Source organism: Osmerus mordax, chromosome 13 (assembly GCF_038355195.1).
Source record: "Osmerus mordax isolate fOsmMor3 chromosome 13, fOsmMor3.pri, whole genome shotgun sequence".
Lineage (NCBI taxonomy): Eukaryota > Metazoa > Chordata > Actinopteri > Osmeriformes > Osmeridae > Osmerus > Osmerus mordax.
This window is the reverse complement of record NC_090062.1, coordinates 9,586,785-9,614,413: the sequence shown is the minus strand read 5'-3', so window position 1 is coordinate 9,614,413 and position 27,629 is coordinate 9,586,785. Positions and strand designations below refer to the sequence as shown.

The following is a 27,629-nucleotide window of genomic DNA, read 5'->3' as shown; positions in this document are numbered from 1 at the left end:
TGCGCTTTCTCTCTGACGTAATGACGTAGGGGTGCGTTCACGCTCACCTTGTCCCTCCCTCCCCTCTATGTCAAATTTTCAGTCACTCTACACACCCCGCTGTCTGTATAACCATGGCCCTGTTGAAATCCAGTAAGGTGATCTGTGGTATTGGGAGTATTTCCCCATCCTTGGGCGTTCTCCCCAGCCGTAACAGGTAATTCATCTAATGCACTTGGTTGTCGTGATATGAGATGGTATTCGTTTGACATTGAGCAAGTCAGCTAGCCTGCTAGCTAGCCACTAACTGAACCCGTCGTTAGTTTTTGCAACTAACCTTAGCCAGTTAGCTTACAGGTAGTCCGACCACATCGTTGTCAACCCAAGGGTCAAATGAAAGTCAGCTCTTGTTGTAAATTGTGATACATTTTAGATGCAGTATGAGTTTGTGGAATTCTGTGCTTAATTGAATTTGAGCTTCTTATTTGGCAGCAGTACCATGTGACACGCTAATCATGCATCATAGTCCTCGACTCATTTTGTCACGACTGGCTGTAATCATACATCTTCAAAGGTGTATGTATATACATGCTTGGATGCAGACAAAAAACGCCAGGCAGCTAGATAAACACATCATACGTCCTTAACTAACAGTCAAAGTTAATGAGGCTAACCATATTCTTATGGAATTATTGCTCTCATCCTAAAACTTTCTACAACTGTCTTGTCAATTCAGTGACCTAAGAATGCAAGTCTTTATGAAAGCACTGTTAAGTCTAAGCACTTTCTGAACCGCCCTCATCATGGTTGAGTATGTATTTAAGTCTCCAGGACCACAAACATTTTGCTTGTTTGATCTCTACGACATTCCGTAGTTCAGTGAATTCCAGGTTGATTATTGGCTATCTCGTTCGCGCCTCTGATCGCTGATTGGTTAAACGTACCCTGTCCCCATCAGACTTGATGACGGTAGCCGGTGCCCTTTCGCTTTCCACTTGGAGGGCAAACACCGCTGTCTCGGCTGCTTGTGTGTAGTACAATATAGACTGTGTGTATTGGATTTTCTCAATTGCACAGTTCTGTTTTAGTATTGTGTTCTCCATAGTCGACGCTAACTACCCGCAGTATTCTAAGGCCACTTATTTATTTGTAAAATCCTGTCTCATAACCTCAGCGGTCAGATCCAGTTAGAGGGGGTGGCGGAAAATCTCGGTAATCTCGCATTAGACTCGCTGTAAATATCCTGTGTATTTAGGCCGACTGTTCAAACGGCTATAGGAATTCATAAAAATATTTAATTTAAGTTACATTTAGTTTTAAGAATATGCATAGAGTTCAGCCAGATCCAGAAAACAGAGCCAGGATGATGCCACGGCCTGCACTCTGAGACTGGGCCATCATCCTAGCCTGTCCCTACACGCTCAACGGTCCCGCATTTTTGCTGTGGTAGCATTATAAACCATCTCTGAAGGTCCCTTCACAGAAGAGTTTTTATCTGAATGAGATAGGAGCATATTTATCTGTTACCGATATCTAGACTGTATAACATAATCTGTGTTCCTTTGTGAATATCCCATCCTGTATCCTTGCTCTGATCCAGACTAACCCTAACCCTCCCGTAGTTGATCTGCATTAGACAAGGCTGTGGGCGGGAGAGGTAAATTAGGGTAGTCAAGGGAGCTAGTGTTAGGGTTGGGGTTGGTGAAGGCTAATAAGGTATCAGTTGACTGACTGCTGCAATGGTGACTACCCTTTACAAAGCCTCCAGATCTAACTTTAGCTGCCTGCTTCAGTGTTGGGGAGTAGAAGTAACCTGAGAGGATCTTCCTGACACTGTGTAACTCTGGCCTTTAATCAGAGACACTATAGCTCCCAACACAACGTGTGTGTGTGTACATATGCACAATCCTGGATGGAAAAGCAGGACTGCTAGCTTAGAGGCTTTGCATGACCCTCGGACAAAGAGTGTAAGTTTGTGTGTTCACTCTGCTGGCAGCAGATGAGGGTGTTTGCCCTAGAACTGAACCTCTGCTCTTATTCCTCTGATTTTTCACCCAGAAGTCACTTTCCAAACTAACCCTTGAAAGGATTGTTGCAAGTAGAATTCCAGTTCTCATTATGTAGAGTATTAATTGCCTTATTTAAAAGAACAGCATACAGTTTAGCAGTTAACATTTTAGAACTTAAACCTGAACTTTTAGAACTGAAAAATAACTTAAATTTGACTGGGTAGAAATTCTTCAGAGATCCTCATTCATTTGGGCAATTGCAGGTGTGCATTTCTTTGCGTGTGTGCATGTATGTGGACTGTGGAGTGAATTATGCTCACATGAGCAGTTAAGCTGTGGCATTACAGTGAGAAGTGCGATAATGGTTAATCAGGGCTGAACTGGGCTCCACTGAACACTAATGACCTGGGTTAAGTTTACAACAGAAAAAGACCAGAGCCAGGGAGGAGTTATGTACTATGATTTGCACACCGCCTCTCTGTCTGTTAGTTGCTGTCCTTACCATGGCCCTAGTCAGAGTTTCAGGTGGATGTTTGTTATTCGGACATGCTCTGTCTGCCCCCCCCCCCGTCAGCCCCTGGGTCAGCCACCCTGGATCCCTTACCTCTGATGACACCAACATGCAAGAGAGCGTTTGTCTGTGTTTGCCTTAAGGATTAGGGTCCATAGTCATTGATTGTCCATAGTCCGTGGTCCCCACCACTGTGGGTCCTCTCAGGGCTGGTGCCCTCTAGTGGTGTGGTCAGTCCTCCTACCTCATCAGTAGCTAACCTGTGCTGTGCTGTGCTTTGGCTGCAGCTCATGGTGGGGGGGAGTGCAGATGGGCCCCCCTGATCCCATCCTGGGGGTGTCTGAGGCCTACAAGAGGGACTCCAACCCCAAGAAGATGAACCTGGGAGTGGGGGCCTACCGAGATGACCAGGGCAAGCCGTTCGTGCTCAGCTGTGTCCGCAAGGTACAAACACGCATTCAGTTTCAATAACGTTCATGTTTTATTCAATCCTCCTTCAAGTCATTGTGAGTAGCTTTAACAGAAAGGTCCTGAGCTCAGAAAGGAGCCAAAACCCACAGCATCAAAATCTCTGTATAGTTGCATAGTATCAGAGTACAGTAGAGGGAGAACACCTTAGTTCAGTCTTGTCTCCACATACATTTGGGGGAGTTTCATTCTCTGGTTTGTGATTGGTGCATTTTTGCACTGTCATCCTGAGCTGTCCTGCACAGCACTGAAACATCTGGGCATATCGACAAACATGTGTTAAATGGGGATAGCATGTGATGCAATGTCTCTCTTCCTCCCTCTTGCTCTCTATCCACCCCCGTAGGCGGAGGCTTTGATTGCTGAGAAGCAGTTGGATAAAGAGTACCTGGGCATCGGGGGGCTGGCAGAGTTCACCAAGTCCTGTGCCCAGCTGGCCCTGGGGGCCGACAGTGAGGTCCTGAAGAGTGGCAGGGTAAGTGAGATGTGAAGGGGTGAGACGTGAAGGGGTAAGGCGTGAATTCCGTAGCAGGTTTCTGTCTTCTCAACATCATCTCCTCTCTTCTCCAGAACATCACTGTCCAGACTATCTCAGGAACTGGCTCTCTGCGTATTGGAGCAAACTTTCTGGTAAGGACCCACCAAAGGAAACAGGAAGTCATTAGTTTGAGTCACAAAGGTGTGCTTTGATCTGATGGTCTCCTGTCTCTGTGTTTCCAGTCCCGCTTCCACACGGAGGCCCGTGATGTGTACCTGCCCAAGCCCTCCTGGGGGAACCACACCCCCATCTTCAGAGACGCGGGCATGCAGCTGAAGGCCTACCGCTACTACGACCCCGCAACCTGCGGCTTCGACTTCAAAGGAGCTCTGGACGACATCTCTGTAAGAGACGGGGGGGGGGGGGGGGGGGGGGGGTCAGAGACGATGCCGGTAGCACGGATGTTTTGAGTGTCTGGAACTGGCGACTTCCTTGGGTCTAACAGCGCTCTCTCCTTCCTGATCAGAAAATACCAGAGAAGAGTGTGATCATGCTGCACGCCTGTGCCCACAACCCCACCGGCGTGGACCCCCGCCCTGAGCAGTGGAAGGAGATCTCTGACCTGGTCAAGGTAAGGGCTCTAATTACCGTGGTGACTGACTGTGCTGCTGATGTCCTCGTACCAGAACGTTCTCTATGCTCTAGTACACATCTGGTGCTACTAACTCCCCATTCGCTTTCTCCCCCTCTTCTCTCTCCATCAACCCTCCTCCCATCTCCACCCTCCTTCCTCCTCTCCACCCTCTCAGAAAAGGAACCTGCTGGTGTTCTTTGACATGGCCTACCAGGGCTTTGCCAGCGGAGACATCGACCGTGACGCCTGGGCGGTGCGCTACTTCATCGAGCAGGGCCACAACATTGTCCTGTCCCAGTCCTTCGCCAAGAACATGGGCCTCTACGGTCAGCCAGCTGTCTAAACCTAACATGACGATCTGCTAATTGTGGTAAATGATCAAATCAAAGAAGGTGGTCTCACGTGTGTTTGTTTGTTTGGGTGTCAGGTGAGCGTGTGGGAGGGTTCACAGTGGTGTGTGCCGATGCTGAAGAGGCCAAGAGGGTGGAGTCACAGCTGAAGATTCTGATCCGACCCATCTACTCCAACCCACCCATGAATGGAGCCAGGATCGCTACCACCATCCTCAACACACCAGAGCTCTACACCATCTGGTAAGCGCTGACACACACACACACAGACACACACACAGACACACACACACACAGACACACACACACACAGACACACACACACAGACACACACACACAGACACACACACACAGACACACACACACAGACACACACACACAGACACACACACACACAGACACACACACACACACAGACACACACACACAGACACACACACACACACACAGACACACACACACACACAGACACACACACAGACACACACACACAGACACACACACACAGACACACACACACAGACAGACAGACACACACACACAGACAGACACACAGAGAGACAGCAGGCTGAGGTGCGTCTTTGTTCCCAGGTTGGGGGAGGTCCATGGCATGGCTAACCGCATCATCAAGATGAGGGAGCAGTTGGTGGCTAACCTGCAGAAGGAGGGCTCCACCTGCAACTGGCAGCACGTCATTGACCAGATTGGCATGTTCTGCTTCACAGGACTGAAACCCGAGCAGGTACACACACACGTCTACTGTATATATGAGTGAGTTTGAACAGGCAGTCTCCATGGTGATCATGTGTGGTTTTTGCAGGTGGAGCGCCTTACCAAGGAGTTCTCCGTGTACATGACCAAGGACGGACGCATCTCCATGGCGGGCGTCACCTCGGGCAATGTGGGATACCTGGCACAGGGAATCCACGCCGTCACCAAGTAGAGAGGGGCAGGGGGCATGGTGGCATTGGACATAAATACAATCAGAACAACAACAATAGTGGAGCTTTCTGCATTCCCTCTCTCCTCCACCACATCCACCATCCCTCATTCTGTATGACTGTGGATGTGGATTGATCATGGCTTCAATTCCCCCCCCCCCCCGTTGTTTAACGGTTACACCCCCTCTGACCAGACACTGTCAGGCTGTCCTCTGGTGTATGTTTAGGCTTATTTATTAGATATGAAGTTTATGAATGATCTGTTAAATAAATGTCCTAGATGAATGCTTCCTTTTCAAACCAGCTACATGAGATATGGTTCCACCGGTGTGTGTGTGTGTGTGTGTGTTGGGGAGGGATAGGTGTGTGTTATGGGGGAGGGGGTTGTTATTTATGTTAAAGATGGGTTGCATTTCAGATTAATTTCAGCCCATTTAGGACGTAAAGAGGCCAGTAGCAATAGAGATTCTACAAGCACAAAGTGATGCCACTTCAGTCCTGTGGTGCATCAGTGACAGGTCAGGTAAAGGTTAAAATCTATCTAGTCTAGATGAATATTATTCAGCTGAAATGGTCAATCTATTTAGTTGGGTTCTGCCTGTGTAGAAATTGTTACTCCTTACTTCCTGCCCCGCTTTAGAGCTTCTACATACTGTATTAGTATCAAATGTAGGTCGGATCTCCAAGCTCCTCATCTGTTTGTGTCTTTCTGATTGTAACTGAGAGAATGTGCAAATGTCTACGTATGTTCTCTCTCTACTCATGTTGATTTAAAATGGGCTTTCAGTCAACATGTTCTGGTTTTACGTTCATTGCATCAGTAAACATCCTGTTTTACGGTTATAACATTTCCTCTGAACAAACAATAAACCCTACAACTGTAATATGGGATGTTGTTTTCCTTTCAGATACATATACATTTAATTGATATATGAACACCTTATGAAATGGTCAGGAGACTTTTAACTGTAGACTAGAGATAAATCTGCACTGGAAAGTAGTATAGAGACATGTCCACTAGATGGTGGTGTCTACCCACAATGAGGAAGCAAGGAAGCAGTGCAGCTAAAACAGGGCGAGCCACTGTGCTGCTATCTGACCTCCACATCCCGTGGAGCAGGAGCTTTGCTTTAACCCAACATGTTAACCCTTAAATTGCTTCATTTACGAGACTGTTCTGGCCTATTGTGTTTATTCCCTGTTACTCTGCACTGAGCTATTTAGACAGGATGCTTAGGGCTGTTTTTCAATTCATAAGAAATTCTCCTGACACACACCTACTGATTCCTCTACTGTGGCCCCAGCCCCCTCTCCATCCAGCCCCCCAATGTCCTCAGTCTGGGCAGACTGCCAGCTCACTGTGCTTGCTCTCTCCCTCATTCCATTTTCTCCCTACCTCTCTTTCTGTGTCTATAGTCCCCTCTCCCTTTCTCTCTGCCTCTGTCCTTCTTTCTCTCCATCTGTCACTTTTTCCCTCTGGATCTATCGCTGTGCCTCCCCTTCTCTATCTTCCCTCTCCATTTCTGCCTGCTTCTCTTTCTGCCTCTTTCCCTCTCTTTCTCCCCGCATCTCTCTCTAGATCTCTCTGTATTCTCTATTCACAATGCAGTGCTTAGAGAACAAAGTGGCTCTGCAATCTGTGGTGTGATCAGCCTCTGTTCCTCTCCCTCCCTCCTCTCGCCCCCTCCCTCCCGCCCGCCCGCCTACCACCCCCTCCCTCCCCTGCCTCCCTCCCTCCTCTCACCGCCTCCATCCCCTGCCTCCCTCCTCCCTGTGCGAGCGGCAGCAGAATGCCTTAGTTTCCTCGTCTGCATGCGTGTGGCGGGGTGATGTGTCTGAGCGCTGAGCAGGAGGAGGACAGCACCTGGCAGGGAGGAAGAGAGGAGCGGTGGAGGACGATAAAAATGAGGATGAGCAGGGTCATCCTGCTGAGATAGAGAACACTCTCTCCTTCCCTCTGTGTTTCTTTCTCCCATGCGGTGGTAGTAGACAACACAGGACTTTCAGCTCGACTGCATGGAAGCTCAGGGAGGGGCCGGGAGCCCAGGTAAGTAACCATAGTAACACTTCTGATACCATAGTGTGTCTGTTCTACTGGTACCATAGTTTAACAGTACTGTCTTTGTTCAATTGGTACCATGGTTTGTAGCAGTACTATCTATGTTCTACTGGTCCCATTGTCTATAGCAGGACGGTCTGTAGAGTGTAGCAATAGAGAGACTGTTGAAAAGGCCTCACATGCAGGATGAACCAGTTGCAGGTTTAGAAATGTAGACAATTGAATGTAATTGTGATAGTGCTCACACATGCACGCTCACAAACAGACCCTTCTGCTCAGTCAGCACACTGAGGAGGAGCGTGAAACAGTGACCAGCTTGTCTGTCACACAGAACCAGGACACTGATCTGGACTGTATCAAGGTGTGGTTAGGACATTGATCTGGGTCGTGCAGGGGTGTGGTTAGGACACTATGCTGGGTTAGGGTCTCAGCTCTTGCCCTTGCTCTAGTACAGCTCTACAGTAGTTGTGTGTGACTGCGCAAGATGAGTTGGTGTTTTGGCAGATGTGTGATGTTTGAAGAGTGGCAGTGTGTGATTCCATCATAGAGCTGCAGCCAGTGGAAGTGAGTGATGATGGAGCAGGTCCTCATTAGAGCAGAAACACGAGACATGTTTACTCTGCAGTAAGAAATCAATAACCAACGGCAAGACGGGCATCCACAACGCCATCATAATCCATCATGTTTAGTCTGCTTCTTTCTTTGTTACACCACACCCTCCATGTGACACAAAAACACAGACACACACACCATCCATTCCTGTGACACATGGAGGGGGGAAGGGGGGGCTTTTGTTGCTGCAGTCACTTAGGTGACACATTGCCCCTGTGACTTATTTTATAGCTAAAGAGAAAACTATCTGTGTGCATGTGTGTGTATATGTATACGTGTCCAAATATGTGCATGTGTGTGAGTGTGTCAATTTGTGTGTATGTATATGTGTGTGTGTGTGTGTCAAAGAACCTGTCCTGGTGTGTCATCTGACTTGCGGATGAAGCAACACAGCATTTCCCAGAGTGCAATTTCTTTCAGAAAATGTTTTGTCCACAACAGATGTTTCTAAGATAACTAGATTGGATTTTCGTCTGGCCCACACAAACACAGAGGCGTCACTGTCTCTCTGCCTGCCTGTCTATTTTTGCCTGTATCTCTATCTGCTTGTCTCTCTGCCTGCCTGTCTCTCTGTCTACCTGTCTCTCTGCCTGCCTGTCTCTCTGTCTACCTGTCTCTCTGCCTGCCTGTCTCTCTGTCTACCTGTCTCTCTGCCTGCCTGTCTCTCTGTCTCTCTGCCTGCCTGCCTGTCTCTCTGTCTACCTGTCTCTCTGCCTGCCTGTCTCTGCTGAAACATTTTTTCTGAAGTCATTACTGTGCAGCAGTCTTGTGAGTCGCTGTGAAACAGTGAAGCCTCTGTTACTAGAACACAAGCTGTGTTTTCTGGGAACAAAGAACAGCACAGGACAGCTGGGTAGAGGAAAAGCCATACATCTTAAAATAGCATCAAGAACAGTTACAGTCACTATTCAAAACAAGGCAAATGTGCTTGACAGTAAAATAAACTTGAAGCAAGTGTGGAGGAGGACCATGACCGGATAAAGTGATCAGAGTTGTCATTTTAGTCTGTCAAGCCTTTTTTTCTTGCGTTTGTGCACAGAGCCCAATAAAGACATCCAGAAACTGCTGAAGCCCTCCAACTCAGGACAGCTGCTGTCCAAGGAGCTGTTCTCTCTGACTGCCGGTGAGGAAGAAGCCAGCCTGTCAGCTCATGGCGCTAGCCTACTGCATGTCACAGAGAGACGACGTGAGTATGGAGCCCGGATCTTACTACCAGATAAATGAGGTTATCCAATTATCCAGACTTGGGTTGGATGGGTCAGACGGTAGCCCATCCATTCAGGTCCTCCATTCCCTAAAATCTTTGGTCCACAGCCGGCCTGTCTGCTCTCTATTTCCTCCAACAGACCTGAGAGGGAGGTTTTCTCTCTCTCTCTGTCTCACCCATGACCCCTGCTAGGAGGCAAACTGTGTTGCTGATCAATTATTCAAGGAGAAAGATGGGGATGGGAGTGCGACGTGAGAAAGGAGGAAAAAAAAACAGAAAGGCTCTGAGATAAATACAAAGGGGAATGGAATGAGGGTAGTAATGTTAGTGACACAGCTCCTTTACCCCCCCCCCCCCCCATTGTCTTGCAGTTAGACAGAATAAGGAAGGAAAACAGCTTCCAGCTTTGAGGCAAAACCTCAAGCAGAACTGTTCACCCCTGATCTCTCACTTCCTCTTCTCCTCTTCTCCTTCTGTCCTCCTGCTTTTCTCCCCTACTCATCCTCTCCTCTTTGTCTCGTCTTTTCCCCCTCCCACCTCCACTTCCCTCTAGTCCTACTACTTCTTTACTCCTAAACAACACATACTGCTTCCTTCTCTGCAATGCCAATGTGTATCACATCACTGTTGTTGGTCTGCAGAATTCTCAGCGTGAACAGAAATACACTCGACTAATTAGTAAACCAAGCATGGAAACACCATGGAAACACCATGGGGACACCATGGGGACACCATGGAGACACCATGGAGACAAAGCTCTCAACGTGTCATAACTCTGACCTTGCAGAGCCGCTGAGCAGTGTGTCGTCCCTGGAGGTGCACTTTGACCTGCTGGACCTGACTGAGCTCACGGATATGTCTGACCAGGAGCTGGCTGAGGTGTTTGCTGACTCTGATGAGGAGAACCACAATGAGTTTCCAGCAGGTGACTTGGGGGGTTTCATGTAGTCTGTGTGGTGGAACGTTATCTAGAACAGATTCTGATTTATCCAGACTGACTGACCTGGAAATGGTAGGACAGCAGGGCACACTGTAGCGGGCCTTGTTATTCTCCCAACCTGTATAGGCTGTAGTCAGCCTTGTCGTTCTCTCTAAGTGGGCAGACTATAGCCAGCCTTGTTATTGTCCTTAACTTGGGAGACCCAAGAGTCTCCTATATAATAACTTTGCTGCCATTTGTACCATTTAAACATGTTACATCAGAAGATGAAAGCTTTAGTTGATGTGTCTATGTTTGCATGTGTGTGTGTACTATTTTACTGTCACAATGTCAGTGAAAAAGCTAGATAATTAAGAAATATTAATGATTTAATAATATTACAAAATGATTACATAATCTGTTTAGCTGGGGGTAATAAACATTGTTTCAGACAGCAGAAGACACACTTCTTTAAGACACAAAGAAGATTAATTAGATGCAATGGGAGTGTTCTATACAGACCGACAGACAGACCGACAGGCAGGCAGGCATGCTGACATGAAGATGTTTCAGATGTATAATTTAGGGTTGCTCCTCTGATAATTGCCTCAATCCTTATCCCACATTTTATTCTCATCATTATTCTACTTATCATCATTTCTGTTCTGAAGCATTTGCATCTTCTGGCCGATAGACACACCCTTCTCTAGCCTTAGGAGGCAGGAAGATGTTTTATTCATGACAGCCCGGTGGAGCAGGATGACAGCAGCCAACACCCTCTGTCCATTCACAATCCTGACTCCATCCCACCACCTCCTTCTTCCTCACTCCTCAGGGGTGAGGATGAGTGAAGATAAGTCAGAGAGTTCAGTCTAAATGCTGGTAATTTCATCATACAATCCCTCAGCTAAATGCAGGGCTGTTAAACTCTCTCCTAAAATTACTCAACCAAACTAATGTAACTACTGAGCAGTCCTAGATCTCTCTACGCCCCACCTCCCCTCCCCTTCCCCCCCTCCCCTCCCCTTCCTTTCTCTTCCCTCCCTCCCTCCCTCTCTCCCTCCCCTCCCATCCGCTCCCCCGGAAAGAACAGCACCATCGGGTGGAATATAGTGGTAGTGCGTTGTGAGGTGTTCAGTAAAGTAGAGTGCTTTATAAGGCAGGACAGTTGTGGACAGTAGTGATCTTGGTACTGTGTGACTTCCACTCTGCTCAGGCTGATGCAGTCCCCCTCCTGTTGATATTATTAGCATGAGAGTGAGGGGGTGCAGACTGAGGGAAGCGTGAGGGGTACATGGCAGAGCGAGAGACAGAAGCAAAAAAAAGCTGTGAGATGGAGGAGAGATGGAAAGAATGCCAACTCATTGTCACCATTTTTAGCATTATCTTTCACGCACACATCACTCTGATGGCATTACCTTACAGTAAATAGAGATGAAGATGAAGTGTTTTACACTGGACTGGAGAGTTCTAGAATGGACTGCAAGTGTCCTTACTCTTGCATGCAAGTACTGTTTATGGGTGAAGTATTTCATATACATCCATGTATTGTGTGTACTATATACCTGTAATGAACCCTGCCCTCCTGCCCTTAGGCCCCAACCAGCCCTCCCTGCCCAGAGCAGGCTACATGCGTTCACCCTCGTGGACACGCTGCAGCAAGGTAGAGCCACACCGCGAGAGGAAGCACCACAGCGACTCAGACACCACAGAGCCCTTCATGAAGCTGGAGAGGCCGAAGCAGTCTTGAGGGCCAGGCCAGGGCCCCAGAGGGAGAAGTCCAGCCATCCACACAGAGCAGGCAAAGAGAGCAGAACCATAAACACCAAGCTGTCAAGAGACCGGAACCATCCACACCCCACAGGCAGAGACTGCAGCTGCCCCTCCCTGATGTGGACAACCATGGTGCTGGGGATGCTGTGGACGGTAGAACTGATCATGAGGGGGTTGCTGTTGCATACATGCAAACGTATATTTAGCATGTTTTCTTTGCAAGGGGCCACTTCACACAGTTAGGATTACTAGGCTTTTTTGTTTTGGAGTGAATATCAGGGTATTTTTTCTTTTCATGTGCAGGGTGAGCTGAATATGTGCATCCGTATCTCCTAGAAAAGACCATGGTGTTTGAGGGGAGCACCCTCTCCATATGCAATGCAGTGACTGAGATGAGGGTCAGGGTTCACTGCTGATTTACAGCAAGTAAGGTGTCAATATCAGAGTTGGCAGACTTACTGACACTGAAGGACGGCACCACCTGCTGCCTGGAACGACTTCCTGTAATACCTGAGGGATTATTCTCCACCCCTGTCCATCGCTTTACTTTTCCCAAATTCTCTATATTACTGTCATTCATCCTGAGTGTGTGGAAATTATATTCTCTTTTCATTTCATTTCACACTGTGGATCTCCTTTTGACCTGGAACTAAGGTGCTGGATGAAAATAAAGAGTCAAAACATGATATTGTATTTCACATGTAGTGAAAGACTCCAGACTGGTCTGGAGCTCAGAGTACACATGACGCAAACCCACCGACAAATATCCAAATGTTCACACATTCTTAAGAGAGATTATGTTGGTAATAGTGTACGCAAATCAACAAATGTTCACACATTCTTAAGAGAGATTATGTTGGTAATAGTGTACACAAATCAACAAATGTTCACACATTCTTAAGAGAGATTATGTTGGTAATAGTGTACGCAAATCAACAAATGTACTTGCAATTTACAGCTGGGGATACAACCTCTATGAACACATTGATGTGTAGAGTTGCTGAGGCTGGCATTCCACATACCAGCCTGGGGGCACAGCGCTAGAATTCACAGACACAGGCCACAGACCCAGGAGGCCACAGACCCAGGAGGCCAGACACAGGCCACAGACCCAGGAGGCCACAGACACAGGCCACAGACACAGGAGGCCACAGACCCAGGAGGCCACAGACCCAGGAGGCCAGACACAGGCCACAGACCCAGGAGGCCACAGACACAGGCCACAGACCCAGGAGGCCACAGACCCAGGAGGCCACAGACACAGGAGGCCACAAACACAGGCCACAGACCCAGGAGGCAACAGACCCAGGAGGCCACAGACCCAGGAGGCCACAGACACAGGAGGCCACAGACCCAGGAGGCCACAGACCCAGGAGGCCACAGACACAGGCCCTACAACAGAGGTCTCCAGCCAACCAACTGGATAGTTATGAATTCATACATTATTAGAACCAGGTGTGCTAGATTAGTGTCAGATAAAAAAACGACCTCAGGAACAGGGTTGAAGACCACAGTTCTAAAACCATAGGATCTGTTATCTGACTCTGGGGGTGTGGCGCTGAAATAGAATAAACAGGAAAGAAAATTGGGACAAAAGGTCATGTTTTATTGACAAATTAGTTTTCTATGAAAACACCCCTACCATATCTGATTAGTCTCCTCTACATCAAACACAGAGAGAACAGTCATGCTAGCTCTGAGCACCAATCAGCAGTAAGAAAGGCGGGGGTTACACTGGAACATACCACTTTCACAGAGAAAATACCTGCTGTTTTCTGTCACTCCTTGTACATTTATGTATCTGGAGTGTATACTGAACCTAAACACAACAATCCAATATGAACACAGCTGGAGTGATGATGGTGTTTGAAACATGTCTGGTTTTAAACCTCCAACAAAACAACAACTGTGTTTTCACAACCTGCTGATCTCCCGTCTTTAAAGCAGTTAGAAAACTGCAGATCCCCTGTCCTTCTACAGGGTCTCCCCCCAAGTGTGCAGGGGCACATCCAGCTTAGTCCACACCACCATGATGACTTATTTATCTCCCTGTCCTTAAAATGACCGGATTATGTCATTGTGGCTGTGTGGGATATCATCAGTCTTGGCATAGTTACACAAACACACCTTACTAAATGTAACTGTAAAATGTTATGTGGTATCTTACACACGGCAGCGCTCTGATGAGTTCATACAGCCTCTGTAAAGGTAGTGTAAGAAGAGGTATGGAATTTGGCTTAAGCCCTGAGTAAATCATATTTAGTGTAGCTTCTGTAAGTAACAGTCCGGAGGTAAAGAACAGGATAAGAGGTACAGATGTGGAATGGTAGAGGAATAGACCTTCATACTGTGCTGTGGTTAATAGTGTAATATTCTGAAAAACCAAAGTCAATTTCTAAGTACCCCTATAAAATATCTCAATAGTGCAAACTTTTCTGGGTACATTACAACCTTTAAGCAATTGACAAGCAGAAGGTTACAGTGTTTCTGCCTCAATAAATCTGCATGAAGGACGAATCTGATTTGTATTCAAAGCCTGTCAGATAGATAGAACAGCTGTCTGTATGCAGGGGCTGGTCCGGGCAGGGTCAGGCGGAGACACGGTGGTGAAACAATCCTCACAGACATGGAGACTTCATGACTCTGTTGTCCCAAAAGCACAATCTGGGAGCTTCTGTTTCAGCAAGCCCACTCAAGATATATATAAAAAACGTCACATAAAAAAAAAACTCACATCTCAATAGAGGTCATGCCAGGCCTACTGTTCATGGGCCCTACTGGGATCAGGAATGAGTCTACAGGTAGAGAGCCTGTTTCTGCCGTCCATTGGAGGTGTCCCTGCTCCCTTGGCCCTTGTTCCAGTCCTTTAGGCCCAGAGGCAGGGAGATGTCCTCGTCCAGGGCCCCTGTGCCCTCCACAAACTCCTCATACGTGGATTTCTCCTCAAAAGGCCGCGGCCCCAGCAGCTCCAACATGTCCGCCTTTGTCAGGATCTCCTTCTCCAACAGGCGCCTCCCCACCTGAAATACACACCTAGGTTAAGGACTGGAACACCAGAAAGAGTCGGGCCAAAGTTAGAACTGGTAACACCTCCCTGCCCCTCTTCACCCACCTTGTCAACCATCTCTCTCCTGGTTGTGACAAGGTCATGTGTGCGCTGGAAAGCGGCGTTGATGAGCGAGCGCACCTCCTGGTCAATCAGCTGTGCGGTGGGCTCGCTGTATGGCTTCTCTGTTACCATGGCGCCCTGCTGACTGCTCTCAAACGATACCTGACCGATCGCTTCACTCATCCCAAACTGGACCACCTGACAGAGACAGTAGAGAGGGAGAGGGTGTGAGAAGAATTACAATATTCGAAAAGGAAGAAAACGTGCAGAGAGTGAGGCAGGGTTCAGTTAGGACCTGTGCGTAGGCAGACTGGGTGACCTTCCTGAGGTCATCCTGGGCACCGGTGGTGATGCGGCCGAAGAAGACCTGCTCTGCCACGCGGCCTCCTAACATCATGCACATCCTGTCAAACAGCTGCTCCTTGGTGAACAGGTACTGCTCCTTGGGGAGGTACTGAGCATAGCCCAACCCCTTTCCTCTGGGGATGATAGACACCTGACACACAAACACACACATGCATACAAAGGTGTCAGACTGAAATGCTTGCTCAGGATTACTATGGGAACATTTGGAATGAAGCAGTAAGGAGCCTTCACCTTGAGCAGAGGGTCTGCATGCTCCAGGAGCCAGCCCACCACAGCGTGGCCCGCCTCGTGGTACGCCACCGTGGTCTTTTCAGCAGGCTGCAGGACCTGGGTCCTCTTCTCCAGGCCTGGAGGGGATGGGGGGCATCAGCAACCTGACTCTCATATGCATTTGATTTTTTGGAAGGACTGGATGGTTGCATGACCCTATTATAGGGTGCAGCCTGTCCTACTGTAGTTACCTCCAATGACCCTCTCGATGGCCTGCTCAAAGTGCATGGTGCTGACAGACTGGTGGAGGTAGCGGGCTGCTATTAACGCTGCTTCGTTACACACATTGGCAATGTCAGCCCCTAAGACACAAACACATACATACACACTGTCATGTGATACTGCCCAGAACATGGAGGTCCTAGTTCGACTATTGCAGAAGCTGCACACACAACCACAAGGCCCCTGCTTACCTGTGAATCCTGGTGTCAGAGCAGCTAGTTTTCTGGCCAGAGCCTCCAGGTCTATCAAGGAGTCCAGCTTAAGGGGTCGAAGGTGCACCTTGAATATGGATGCCCGGCCCTTAATGTCTGGAGGACCTGAGGGTGGGAGGGAGAAATAAAAGAAAGAAAGAAAGAAATAAAGAAAGAGAGAGAGAGAGAGAAAGACAGGAGAGAAAGAGAAATAGAGAGAGAATAACAATGTTTATTAACATCAGAGAGGGGGAAGGGAGTGGCATGTTTCTAAACTCTGATTATACCCCTGGTTACATAAGCATACACACAGCTTTGCACAAAGCCTTTGCAGTGACATAAGATATTACAACACCAGCAGAACAAAGCTGTCCACTGGCCAAATCAATCTGAGACCTTTTAATCCTAATTATTAATCATAATCCTAAAAAGCATGAGATACTGTGCACATAGGATTCTTTGTACATGTGTACCTATGTAAATCTGTCTGTCAAACCGTCCTGGTCTCATAAGCGCTGGGTCCAGAATGTCAGGCCGGTTGGTTCCAGCTAGGACCACCACATTGGTGCTGGTGTTGAATCCTGCAGACACAAACACACTCAACATGGAGAAAGGAAGCAGCAGGATTTATGCAACTCATGGCTGCCTGCCACCCAATACTGCAGGGGAGGGGGGCCTGGGGGCTGATCCAGGGGCACGGGTTCCATGTGAGGGGCCCTACCATCCAACTCCACCAGCAGCTGGTTGAGGGTGTTCTCCTGCTCACTTTGGCCTCCAAAGTTGTTTCTGCCTCTCTTCCTGCCCACTGCATCAATCTCATCGATGAACAGTATGCAGGGGGCGTTCTTACGCGCCAGGGCAAACATGTCCCTGACCTGGAAAAGGACAGAGATGCACACCTGGATGAATACACTTGGTGCTGCAAGTCTGGTCAAATTTTACAGACAGACCAAGCCAGACAGTTACTTGGTTCCCATGGAGATTAGTGAAGAAGTTCAAAATAAATATTTAGTTGTGCAGGGGAAATAACAAACTCAGGATGTCCCCTCCCCCTCCCAGTACTAACCCTGGCTGGGCCTACACCAACAAACATCTCTTGGAACTCAGAGCCATTGACGGTAATGAAGGGGACATTAGCCTCTCCTGCTGTTGCCTTGGCCAGCAAGGTCTTCCCTGTGCCTGGAGGTCCTGAGAGCACTGCCCCCTGGAGAACAAAACACCAACAGAAACGGAGTTAACGCTACACACATCAAAAGCCTTACACTGGCTGGGTATTATGTAATAATGGCAACATTTACCTTAGGAATCTTGGCGCCTAGTTCCTGATACTGACGTGGGTTTTTCAGAAAGTTGACAAACTCCAGGATCTCCAGTTTTGCCTCCTCACAGCCCGCCACATCCTTAAACCTCACGTTGATGTTATCCTTCATGATCTTGGCTTTGGATTCGCTCATACTGAAAGGGTTGCTCCTCCCACCTCCTCCACCACCTCCTGTCATAGGTCCTCGACGCAAGGTGAAAAACAGGAAGCCAACCAGCAGCAGGGTTGGGAGGATGCTCATCATTGATGTTCTATCAGGAGAAAGAGAAAGTAAGTCACATTAGCACCATGAGGTCAATCACCAGTCAGGGTGGTCTGCCCAAGCCCGAGTCTCACCCGTCACTCTCGGACCCGTACACCACGGGGATTCTGTGTGTGGAAGACACACCCATCTCTTGCTGCGCCTGCTCCAGGTTACGCTCAAATGTCTCCACACTGCCGATGTTGAACCATAGGTAGCTCTACAGAGACACAGGATGCGGGATGTTGGGATGGGGCCAGCTTGGCATGCTTTACTAATAACATTTTTGGGTAACTCTGCTTCCTGTTGTTGGTACGTACCACATCTGAAGTGTAAACTCCATGAGCTGGGAACACCCTAACGTATTGCTTGTTGATGACCTCTAGACGTTCCACCTGCACACACACAGACGCAACACATACATCAACTACAGCTGTTTCAAACATCAACATGACTGAACAGCTGTAGAGCTTTTCTAACGGAGCAAAGAAGATGGAGATTAAACCTAATCTGTATTTGAATCTAACATATGAGTCTAGCCTGCACGGTTCTTGCAGGGCTTCTCACCAGTCCTCTGGCCAGGTACTGATGCACAAACTCCTTCCATGAGATTTCCTTCCCTGTCTCCCGAAAGTAGAAATACAGGAATGCTGATGTCATGCCAGCTGCACCAATAGCAATGTTCCGCAGAGTCTTCTCATCCCACGGGATTTGGGCCTATCAGGTTCAGAGAGAAAAGCATGAGGGGAGGGACAGACTGGTGTTGTAGACTACAGATAGACACACACAAACACACACACAGTCAGCCAGGACAGGCCTCCGTCTGGCTAGCTCTCCTATTGGTAATCAGTCCCCCACTTCTGTCCCCATAAACTGGAGCACTTATTAATAGGCTCGAAACAATGTTACTTTCCTCTCTCAGTTACATAACAGCCCAGTGCCTGCAGGCCACTAACCCTCTCATAAACAATGTCCTGCAGAACACGAAACATTACTGATGACTGTCTAAGATGATTCAGAAAAGAAGTATTCATATACTTCAAGCCAGAAATGTCTATTTGAGTCTCAGAAGATACCAACCTGGAAGCGTCTCCACCAGTCCGACTCCTCTTTCTCTCCTCCTCTCTTCCCGTCGTCACCTCCTCCATTGGTTCCTCCTCCACCACACCCCTGAGACTCCAGCTCTTTGGTCTTTCCATCTGAACATAGTGGCAAGTGACAGTGGAAATGTAAAGAAGGACCATCTTCAAAAAGTCCATTGAGTCCTTTGATCTGTAATCCAAACCAGATACCAGGACAGACAAGATACTGGAGATAATTCTCTCCCATCTTCCCGCCCCCTCCTTGCCTCCCATCCTCCTTCCTCACCTTTACTCTCCTTGGTTGACTTTTTCTCGTCCAGTGTCTCCTCACTCTTAGGGAAAAACTTCTCAAATCCTCAAACGACAAAACTTTACATTAATACTACAGACATGCAAGTATTAACTAACTACACAAATAACCAGTGTATGAAATATATTTAATAATGTAGCAATTCAGGTAATTACCTCTTGGTGGTTTGTTGGAGTTTAGTAATCGAGTGAAAGTGCCTTGATTTAATCCCATCGATGTCATACGGATTAGGTAAGAGTTCTAAAAGAGTAATGAAAGGATATACACAAAAGATTGCCTAGACGTGAACAACTGGAAATCTAACATTCAGACATGCGCCTGTGAAAAATACTGCAAATAACAATCAACTGCCACGCCCCCTCCCTGGCCTATTGTGCAATGAATGAATGATAATGACCTTCTCAAACTCATCTTGCTGTTGTTGTTCGAGCAGAAACTAACAATCCGAACCATTACTTGAAATGTATTTGAAGTTGCTTGCTGACACCAATCTACTCCCATTACGAGTCCTGTGTCTATCCTGTTGGTGCGTTCAGAACATGGTGTACTCTCCTCGGCAAGTTGAGGGCACGACAGAACTGTCTCACTGTACGCTATGGCACAATGCTTCAAAACCAAATAATGCCGTTGCTGCACGGATAGTTACATGTTTTTGTTGATGCACATTTATGTAGTGATAAGAACTGTAACTGACGATGCATTTTTTTTCTTCAAAATCCACATACAAGTTAACAAAGCAACAAACCTCCGAACAAAAGGATCCTTACCCGTGCCGAAGAGCTAGTGTAACGAAAGGCTGCAGAAATGTTGCAGCAGCTTCTACCCCAAGCCTGTGCTCCACTCCTCAAGGGCCCTACGGAAACTGAAAGGAGAGCCATCATGGGAACTGTTTCTGGGCAGCCACATGTGCAGCTCCTCGCTGCTGTTGAGGGTAGTTACCCAAGCCTCAACACCCCACAGCTGCAAGTGCAGTCTCAACACTTCCGAGTCCAAATCGACGGAACCAATCCGCGAGAGCCTGACGTAAAACGCGTCAATAAGAGTGTCAGCCTATTTTAATGTTGTCTAACTTTTCTTAAATCCGTTATTCTGAAACTGACACCAAAGAGCGGAAAACGTCTTAGAATGTGTGTTCATTCAAATGATGTAACATTATGCTTTATTTCTGCCTTTTTTAAAGCCACTAACGGATTTCAGTTAGACCATCCTGCTGTTTAGCGATTGGTCAATATTTGCAATAACAAGTGACGCTTGCTACATTTTCTTTGGCTTCTGCGCTTCAAACACTCTTACCTTGGATCATGTAACTACTACATAATACTTGTACTGGAATTGCATAAAAAGACATGGCAATCGTAACAAGCCTTAAAGCGGGTAAGCAACACAAGACCGACTCGCTCTCTTTAGAAATACTTTATTCATGCTAAGCCTAAAATAAGTCTGTTATTATCAACAGATAAAATATTTGATTTTAACCGACAAGAAACAGGAGGCTACTTTCATCTTTTATACATCATATGTATGAGGGTCACGGTTAATTAAAATGGATTTAATGCAGATGTACTAGTGTACGCTGCTGATCATCAAGTTGACTCAATGGTAATGATATTAATTACAATAACAATGGCAACAAATACTTTAAATTCATGCTGAAAGATAACACAGCCAATATTTATTATTTTAAAACAAATAATTATAGTCTTACATGATCATGTGTCCAGAGGTAATCAGTTCTTCATCTCTTCAAAGAATATGATCCATTTTAAGACAAGCTACTAAGAACATCCACTTATGTTATATTTGATAATAACATTGTAATATTTCTGACCATATAAGGTACATACATACAACACCATATTTAAACTTAAATCTTAAAAAAAACTAATAATAAAGATTTAGCAGTGCATCACGAGCACATTAAACTAATCAGTTGTCACAGCTGGTCCAGCTGTCACACCTGGCCTAGCTTTCAACACTGGTCCAGCTGTCACACCTGGCCCAGCTATCACACCTGGTCCAGTGCAGTGCTGTAGCAGTGCAGCCCCTTAGACAGCCCCTGCAGCCTGCCTCCAGAACCTCAGCTAGGGACAGATCAACTTCAGTGTCATAGTTGTCTGTGATCTGTATAGCAGTAAGGGGGTCATATATCTGCCAATAAATACAGGCTCACACCTCATATCAGTTAAGGCCTTGAGGTGAATGGCAGTTTTGTTTAACCAATTTCAAATTAAGTTGCTGTTTGTAAGTAGGATACGATTTCACAATGGTTAGAGTACATCTTAAGTAGTATTGAGGCTAATTTTGTGTTTCCAACTGTGCAGCCAAAGTATTACCAGGTTACATAAACAGCCTCCATGTTAGACCTGACTTGAACAAACACCAACATCCTCACAGCATGGAGACCAGAAGATGACACTAACCAAGATCAGTACATGAGGTGAAGGCTTACCAGGACTATGTATTAAAAACAATAAACGTTGAAAAGTCTTAATAGTGTGGTATGCAACGTCAGGCAAAGAGCTACGTCTTCTACCAGTCACAGTGACTGTTAGAAGTTGTTTTGTCATGGTTACACTGCCTTCTCATCCGAGGGCTCATCCTGCTGACGCTCTGTCACCCGGGCACACCTTGGACAGGTGGTGGAATTGTCATAGTAACAGTCCCTACAAAAGAAGACAATAGGTGTGACCTTGGATTAACCTTATTAGATAGTTAGGGCTAATTTAACCATTTAAAAAAAGACAGTATCTCATGTCAAATGCAGGAAGAAGAGTAGCAGACTGACCTGTGGAACACAGCAGAGCAGTCATGGCACACAGACGTGTGGCTGTCAAAGGGGAACAAGATGTCTCCTTCCTTACACAGCTCACACACAAAGCCTTTAGCCTGACACCTCTGGACACACGCACACACACACGCGCACACACACACACACACAAGAGTGTTAAGGTGGTAGACAACCTCACTGTTGCCTAGTATGAACTGCTTTGATGAAAAGTGTCACTGCAGTGTGTTCCATGTAGACGCACCTCACAGTCTAACTTAATGTGCTTGGCGAAGGTGGTGTGGATCTCTGTGAGGGAGATGCTGAGTCTGCCGCTGTAGATATCAAGAAGGTCCTGAAGAGAGTACATGTCATCGTTCTCCACAAAGTGCTGTCGCTCTTGCAGCTGGGGGGGGAGGGGTTAAGAATTGGCTGAGTCAGACTGTGCTCATCCTTAGGCAAGGGCTAGATACACTCACAATTGTGCATTCAGTACAAATTAAGGACATGTTTGATCGATTATGACCCAGCTGAAAGAGATCTTCATTTAGCATGACGAAGCACTCCTGCTGATTCCCTGATGTGTCCAAGTTCCTGCCCCAATGTCGTGTAACTTGCTCTGAGGTAATACCACCTCATCATCACATACCACACTCCCCAACTAATATTTATAGTTCAGCTGCTGTGTCAGGTTTCCATTACACATACTGTAAATGTAGGTCAACAAGTACTGTCTCTCTGAGCAGAATTAAGGCCACTTGCAGCTGTGCTCCTCTGCCTAGTCTTGTTTGCCTGTTACAGAACACAGGGGGGTGCTGTGATCCCTGAGAACATCATGTACATGGCTGACGGTTCTGACCTGCAGCAGCAGACGTGCCTCCATGGCCTCCTTACAGGTCAGGAAGTAGGGCTTCATCAGCAGGATATCCTGACGCAGCTTCTGCAGTGGAACACACAGGGGACAACAAGGACACTGAGACAAGGACAAGTACTGATAATGTTCTGCTTTCTCCCCGTGAGATGAGAAGGCCAGACCACATGTGACACAGTATTCTTGCTAATATGGCAGACAGTCTGATTGTAGCTGCCCGGGCTGGGAGGGAGGGGCCGGTCACCTACCCTGATCTCCACCAGCTCCTCCACAAAGTTGAAGAGTAGGGGGTTGATCTCCTTCAGCCGGAGAACGGGGCGTGGCAGCATCAAGGCCAGGTAACGCAGGGAGGCACGGCACACCTGCTCAGAGAACACACACAAGTAAAACCTCGATGTACACACACACACACACACACACAGGTAACACCACTCTAACTGTAGTGGGTGACTTAGTCACCCCCCAGGACCCACAAACACAGGTAATATAGATGTATAACAGTAGCTGTGTTTTCCGTGTACCTTGTGGGGTTCAAACTCCCAGTTGTGTATGACGCGGGCCGGGATGATGGCTGTGTCACTCCAGTGGCAGGTGCTGCAGTAGTACTGTCCTGTATAGTCACACTGTCTGGCCTCGCTGGGCACACCCCCTGCAGGCACACAGACACACAGCAGTCTGCTGTTAAAGCTCCTCTCCTACACCGTCACCCTGCACAACTACTTTTAGTAGAAGTGATACATTGTTTAATATACTGGGGCTTTGAACACTCTGGAAAGTGAGAATAGGAAAGGAGGAAGTCATACTCCTGCTGTTTTCCAGTGTTGTGTGTCCGTACTCACTCAGAGACACAGGCGTGCGGCATTCAGCACAGCGGTAGTCTTGCCGGTCCAGCCCCACCTCAGGACAGATGCTCAGCTCATACTCAGACTGGTGGCTAACCTTTGACCTCACACATGGCTTGGTGATCAGGTTCATACACTTGCTATGGCAACGGTAGTAACAGCCTGAAAGTGGGAGAGATGGGAGAGAAAGGGATGTTAGTAATGTACTCAACTCCCCAGCTCCAGACCTCCTACAGATGTTGTGTGGTCGATCCAGCCAGAGATAAGCACGTCAGACTAAACATGTGACCCGACCTCCGTGAGGTATGCATGCATGTGTGTGTATGTGTCTCACCTGTGCAGGTGTACCATGTTTGGATCAGGCCCCAGATGATGGCGCTGCACTTGTCACAGGTCTGTTTCACACTCTTGCTCTTCTCCTTGGAGAAGCGGTGCTCCAATAGGACCCTCAGATTTGGCTCGTCCTCGTCAGGGTCCTGGTGCAGAGCCAATCAGAATACAGTTAAACAATTTTTTTAAAGCTTCAACCTTCCCTTAATGATGGCTCAGAGACTGTGTGGCACTGTGACAGAATATTAGCCATGTCAGACAACCACAGCAGCAGTTTCACATGTTGTTTTAAGGCTGAAAGTGCCAGCCCCAGCGGCTATGAGGTAGTAAATGATTCATGGTGCCTCTTCATTAAAGCAGAGGCCACACAGTGCTGAGTTAGAAACAAAAGCTTTCATTTTTGTTTAGCTAACAGCATCTCTTTGAGTGCAGCTTGTCTGTTTTGAGGGCTGTTCCCCCCCCCCACACACACACACACTCACGCACACACATTTCCCACCTTGAGCTCCTGCAGTTTGAGCCGCAGGTGAATCAGCTTGACCACGGTATCCTTCTGTCTCTCTGAGTTCTCTGGCAGCTCCAGGATCAGCCTCTTACACTCTTCAATTGCCATCTGCAGCTGCTCAATGTCTGAAGCCACAAAAGAGTCCTACATGGACACACACACACACAGACACACAACAACATTAACAACCACACACAAAATAACACTGAATAGGGGTTTATACAGAGGGACTAAGGTAAGGACTGTATGTGCGTGTGTGTCTGTGTCTGTCCGTACTGACCACAGGTCTGGAGAAGTGGTCCTCAGTCAGGCCCAGGTCCATGGCCCGGTCCACACTCTGGGTCCTGGTCTCAGAGAACAGATCGGCTCTCACTTCTGTGGACGAATGGCAGAGTTAAAACATCTCCTCTCCCTCATACCCCCCCCCCCTCTCTCTCTCACAGACTCAGTCAAGCATGGGAAACCCACCATTGCAACAAGAAACTGCCTGTGAAGTTTTAGCCAACAAAAGAATTACAGTGGATGGCCTTCAGACTACAACTAGTAACTGTCACATGATCCAGATCTGTACATTGAACATCAGCTGATAGACATGTCAACATTACTTGTCTTCCATAATTACAACAGAACATACCAAACGAACCTTGACCATCTTAGCCTTATAAACATGAGTCTATTTCCAAAAAGCAACCTAACAGACTGGGAGCAGTTTGCAGTCTGTTTAAATGACAACAAGAGATTGTACTGTTGAAAAGTTACCTGCATACACCTCAGAGTAAATCATGACGAAGAAAATTATGAGGGACAGGCTGACCGGAGAAATAACCGAGGCCCAATCAAGCGCAGTATAAAACACAAGCGCACTGTTCCTGAGAGTTGCTCCAATAACAAGTCTAACTGTACTCTGTCTTGGATCACTTTCACAACCAGTTCCTGAAACCGGTGGTCATTAGAGGAAGTAAGAAGTTCTAACATTCTACGTCAAAACATTGAATGATCCCGTCTCCTAACACTGCTACACCAGCACAGGACTCACTGCTCTTGTCTCCACTCTATCACTGCACTATCAAGACTCAGGACTTCTTAAAGGTCTCAGAGGATTAACGGAATGTAAACACTCACCATGCCGTGGAAGGGTCTTTCCCTCTGGATGGCCTTCCTCCTCGCCCCTGTCAAAAGGGTTAAGGCGGCCTTGGCGAAAGTGGGCAAGTCTCTCATCATATTCCATCTCACCAGCAGCGCCTGAGGTGTAATTAATAACACATAGCATGCAGTTGCAATCACTGGGACAACCATGCACACGTCTTACAGAATGGATGTATTCCATACTGCATTCAATTATATCATTACTTAAAACTTAGCACTGGACATTGGTAGCAATAGTACACTACAGTACATCACGAACAGTAGTTACAGTGGAGCTAGCCTAGCCGAGACGATGCTGCGGTCAGATGTTGTGGCACTGCTGTCTCATTGACACTGTCCGAATGAGCCAGTTGAGCATTTGTGCTATTCGGGAAAGTGTGCATTGATGGCACCAATACTGTCAACGCAAGGAAAGCAAGACAACTCAGAATGTTAGCTCTAGCTAGCTAGTCAGACGGAGCTAGCTAGCTCTCGCCTGTTTGCTAATGTACGTTAGCAACGTTAGCTATGTAGCTTGCTAGCTAGCAACAGTCAGAAAACAAGACAAGCTCACCCCATTGTCAAGCTCACACCAAGATTATTTGGATATCATACGCACAGGTTAGCAGCACTCTTTGAACACGCGGGTTTCCCCCAAGATAGCAAGTTGTTGCTATTCTCCTCCACACTAGCCTGCTGCCTTAAGTAGTTATAACAGTTATCAGCATCACAGGAAAGATTCCACTGTTTTTCCCTTTGCCTGGTCTGTCACTGTCACCGCTGTGGTATTATTGTTGTAGGTTACTGTAGCACCATCTATCGTGCCACTCACGTAACAACATCGATCATCTCTCCTAAAGAATCCTTCCTTTAACTTCCTGTGTTTTCTTTATATAAGATATATAAATTAAATAAAGTCTTATATGGCACCCGGGTCTTCTTGTGCATTGACAAATATATATATAATTCTTTAGATTAATTGACTAGTCCTTGCCTGAGTTCAGTAGCCTAGGTGACCGGGTCAAGACTCAGAGCTGCTCCCATACATTGGCCTTTCAGATAAGCCTAAGGAATGGGACAATCCATGAACAGACAAGCTTTGCATCATGATCACATAAAGGGGAGAAAAAGACATAAACAGATGATCAAAATTCTAGACGGTCTACAGTGTAAGTTATCCTGCAGAAAAACCTGGATGGTGGTTTTTCTACAGGATGTGTTGCCAGTATTGACATCCTATCCTGTGGTATGCCTTCCTGTATCTGTATCCTCTGGGTTCTGAGTGCTTGAATCCATGTGTGGTTAATAGTGTGTGTGTGTGTGTGTGTGTGTTTATAAGTGTGTGTCAATGTATGCCTGTGTCTTTTCAACCAGAGCAAACCAACAGAATGGGACATAGATATTTACGGCTTACATTAATTGCAGAGATAAAGAATTCTCTGTTTTTTATAGGTGTGTGTGTGTGTGTGTGTGTGGAAAGGGTCAGCGGTAAGTTCAACAGAGGCAATGAGCAAAAGAGCATGTTTAGTGCTGTTCTTCCAGGGTCAGCCGGGCTCAGCAGCATGTGATGTACACAGCCTCTAACCCTAACCGCCGCCCCCACAGTCTCCAGAGCCTCTACCCCCAGTATTCATGTGTAAGGGCCCAAAACAAGTAAAAAGTACAATCTGTACAAACTTTGTAAACTTGAAAATACTGTATAATACAAAATATTGAACAGTTCAAGCAGGGTCAGAACCACAGGTCTAAACATTAATAATATCTACAGTTTTATAAGTAGTAAAAGGGCAGCGGATGTCTTAAGGCCTCATTTGGGTTAATCACTTCTGACATCAGCAACATCATCTTATCATCTCACCCTTTACATCCCTTTGTGTACATCATGTCCTGTAATAGCATGTGTGACAGTGTGGGGGTTACCAACCTGGTGCAGCAGCTTAGTGATAAACATGCTGCTCCGCTCACCCTGAGGGTAAGGAACTGGACTGTTTAAAACGGTTCTGGCAAATAAGGAATCATGTTAAGAGCTTTTATTTGACAAAGAGAATCGTAAAATCATGTAACTTAATTAACTTGCCTTGGAGACATGCTATTTCCCCCATCTGTTCAGAACCCAGATCCTGTCTATTAAAAGCTGAG

The 27,629-nt window shown here is 47.0% G+C and overlaps 4 protein-coding genes across 6 annotated transcripts; 2 read left to right on the top strand and 2 right to left on the bottom strand.

Moving 5' to 3' along the window:
- Positions 1-54: 54 nt before the first annotated feature.
- Positions 55-6,255, top strand: LOC136955523 (aspartate aminotransferase, mitochondrial). Its single transcript, XM_067249239.1, has 10 exons — positions 55-196; positions 2,787-2,943; positions 3,314-3,442; positions 3,538-3,597; positions 3,688-3,849; positions 3,972-4,076; positions 4,255-4,405; positions 4,507-4,672; positions 5,022-5,172; positions 5,251-6,255. Exons 1-10 carry the CDS (start codon positions 114-116, stop codon positions 5,371-5,373), a joined length of 1,287 nt encoding a protein of 428 aa, XP_067105340.1. The 5' UTR covers positions 55-113; the 3' UTR covers positions 5,374-6,255.
- A 973-nt stretch (positions 6,256-7,228) lies between these two features.
- On the top strand, positions 7,229-12,619 carry dbndd1 (dysbindin domain containing 1). Its single transcript, XM_067249270.1, has 4 exons — positions 7,229-7,418; positions 9,082-9,228; positions 10,037-10,174; positions 11,764-12,619. Exons 1-4 carry the CDS (start codon positions 7,388-7,390, stop codon positions 11,916-11,918), a joined length of 471 nt encoding a protein of 156 aa, XP_067105371.1. The 5' UTR covers positions 7,229-7,387; the 3' UTR covers positions 11,919-12,619.
- Positions 12,620-13,526: 907 nt separating this feature from the next.
- LOC136955522 (mitochondrial inner membrane m-AAA protease component AFG3L1-like) lies at positions 13,527-20,003 on the bottom strand. The gene is made up of 17 exons (XM_067249238.1): positions 19,821-20,003; positions 19,209-19,293; positions 19,030-19,098; positions 18,742-18,860; positions 18,229-18,378; positions 17,982-18,056; positions 17,757-17,881; positions 17,398-17,671; positions 17,166-17,303; positions 16,821-16,974; positions 16,573-16,680; positions 16,100-16,225; positions 15,878-15,988; positions 15,648-15,763; positions 15,346-15,546; positions 15,054-15,248; positions 13,527-14,961 (listed from the first exon to the last, which is right to left on the bottom strand). The coding sequence occupies exons 1-17, from the start codon at positions 19,932-19,934 to the stop codon at positions 14,737-14,739; spliced, it is 2,385 nt and encodes a 794-aa protein (XP_067105339.1). The 5' UTR covers positions 19,935-20,003; the 3' UTR covers positions 13,527-14,736.
- Positions 20,004-20,696: 693 nt separating this feature from the next.
- def8 (differentially expressed in FDCP 8 homolog) lies at positions 20,697-26,245 on the bottom strand. 3 transcript variants are annotated; one of them, XM_067248817.1, is made up of 12 exons: positions 26,110-26,245; positions 25,488-25,607; positions 24,646-24,740; positions 24,360-24,509; positions 23,865-24,006; positions 23,528-23,692; positions 23,210-23,337; positions 22,937-23,050; positions 22,677-22,757; positions 22,083-22,223; positions 21,839-21,948; positions 20,697-21,716 (listed from the first exon to the last, which is right to left on the bottom strand). In XM_067248817.1, the coding sequence occupies exons 2-12, from the start codon at positions 25,591-25,593 to the stop codon at positions 21,623-21,625; spliced, it is 1,326 nt and encodes a 441-aa protein (XP_067104918.1). In that variant the 5' UTR covers positions 25,594-25,607; positions 26,110-26,245; the 3' UTR covers positions 20,697-21,622. The 3 variants fall into 3 exon arrangements, with proteins under 3 accessions (XP_067104918.1, XP_067104917.1, XP_067104919.1); XM_067248816.1 differs by having other exon boundaries at positions 26,065-26,237; XM_067248818.1 differs by lacking the exons at positions 25,488-25,607; positions 26,110-26,245 and adding an exon at positions 25,125-25,239.
- Positions 26,246-27,629: the final 1,384 nt, after the last annotated feature.

What these genes read in the sequence shown, in the direction of transcription:
- LOC136955523 (XM_067249239.1), top strand. Translation starts at nt 114, where the DNA reads ATGGCCCTGTTGAAATCCAGTAAGGTGATCTGTGGTATTGGGAGTATT. An exon ending in AGGTCCTGAAGAGTGGCAGG is followed by an intron (nt 3,443 to 3,537) that starts GTAAGTGAGATG and finishes TCTCTTCTCCAG; the next exon opens with AACATCACTGTCCAGACTAT. An exon ending in GTATTGGAGCAAACTTTCTG is followed by an intron (nt 3,598 to 3,687) that starts GTAAGGACCCAC and finishes CTGTGTTTCCAG; the next exon opens with TCCCGCTTCCACACGGAGGC.
- dbndd1 (XM_067249270.1), top strand. Translation starts at nt 7,388, where the DNA reads ATGGAAGCTCAGGGAGGGGCCGGGAGCCCAG. An exon ending in GGGAGGGGCCGGGAGCCCAG is followed by an intron (nt 7,419 to 9,081) that starts GTAAGTAACCAT and finishes GTTTGTGCACAG; the next exon opens with AGCCCAATAAAGACATCCAG. An exon ending in CCACAATGAGTTTCCAGCAG is followed by an intron (nt 10,175 to 11,763) that starts GTGACTTGGGGG and finishes TCCTGCCCTTAG; the next exon opens with GCCCCAACCAGCCCTCCCTG.
- LOC136955522 (XM_067249238.1), bottom strand. Translation starts at nt 19,934, where the DNA reads ATGATGGCTCTCCTTTCAGTTTCCGTAGGGCCCTTGAGGAGTGGAGCA. An exon ending in TACGGGTCCGAGAGTGACGG is followed by an intron (nt 17,672 to 17,756) that starts GTGAGACTCGGG and finishes TTCTCCTGATAG; the next exon opens with AACATCAATGATGAGCATCC. An exon ending in GCTGCTGGTGGAGTTGGATG is followed by an intron (nt 16,681 to 16,820) that starts GTAGGGCCCCTC and finishes TTGTGTCTGCAG; the next exon opens with GATTCAACACCAGCACCAAT.
- def8 (XM_067248817.1), bottom strand. Translation starts at nt 25,593, where the DNA reads ATGGAATATGATGAGAGACTTGCCCACTTTCGCCAAGGCCGCCTTAAC. An exon ending in GGGAGTTTGAACCCCACAAG is followed by an intron (nt 23,051 to 23,209) that starts GTACACGGAAAA and finishes TTCTCTGAGCAG; the next exon opens with GTGTGCCGTGCCTCCCTGCG. An exon ending in AGGCACGTCTGCTGCTGCAG is followed by an intron (nt 22,224 to 22,676) that starts GTCAGAACCGTC and finishes CTCCCCCCCCAG; the next exon opens with CTGCAAGAGCGACAGCACTT.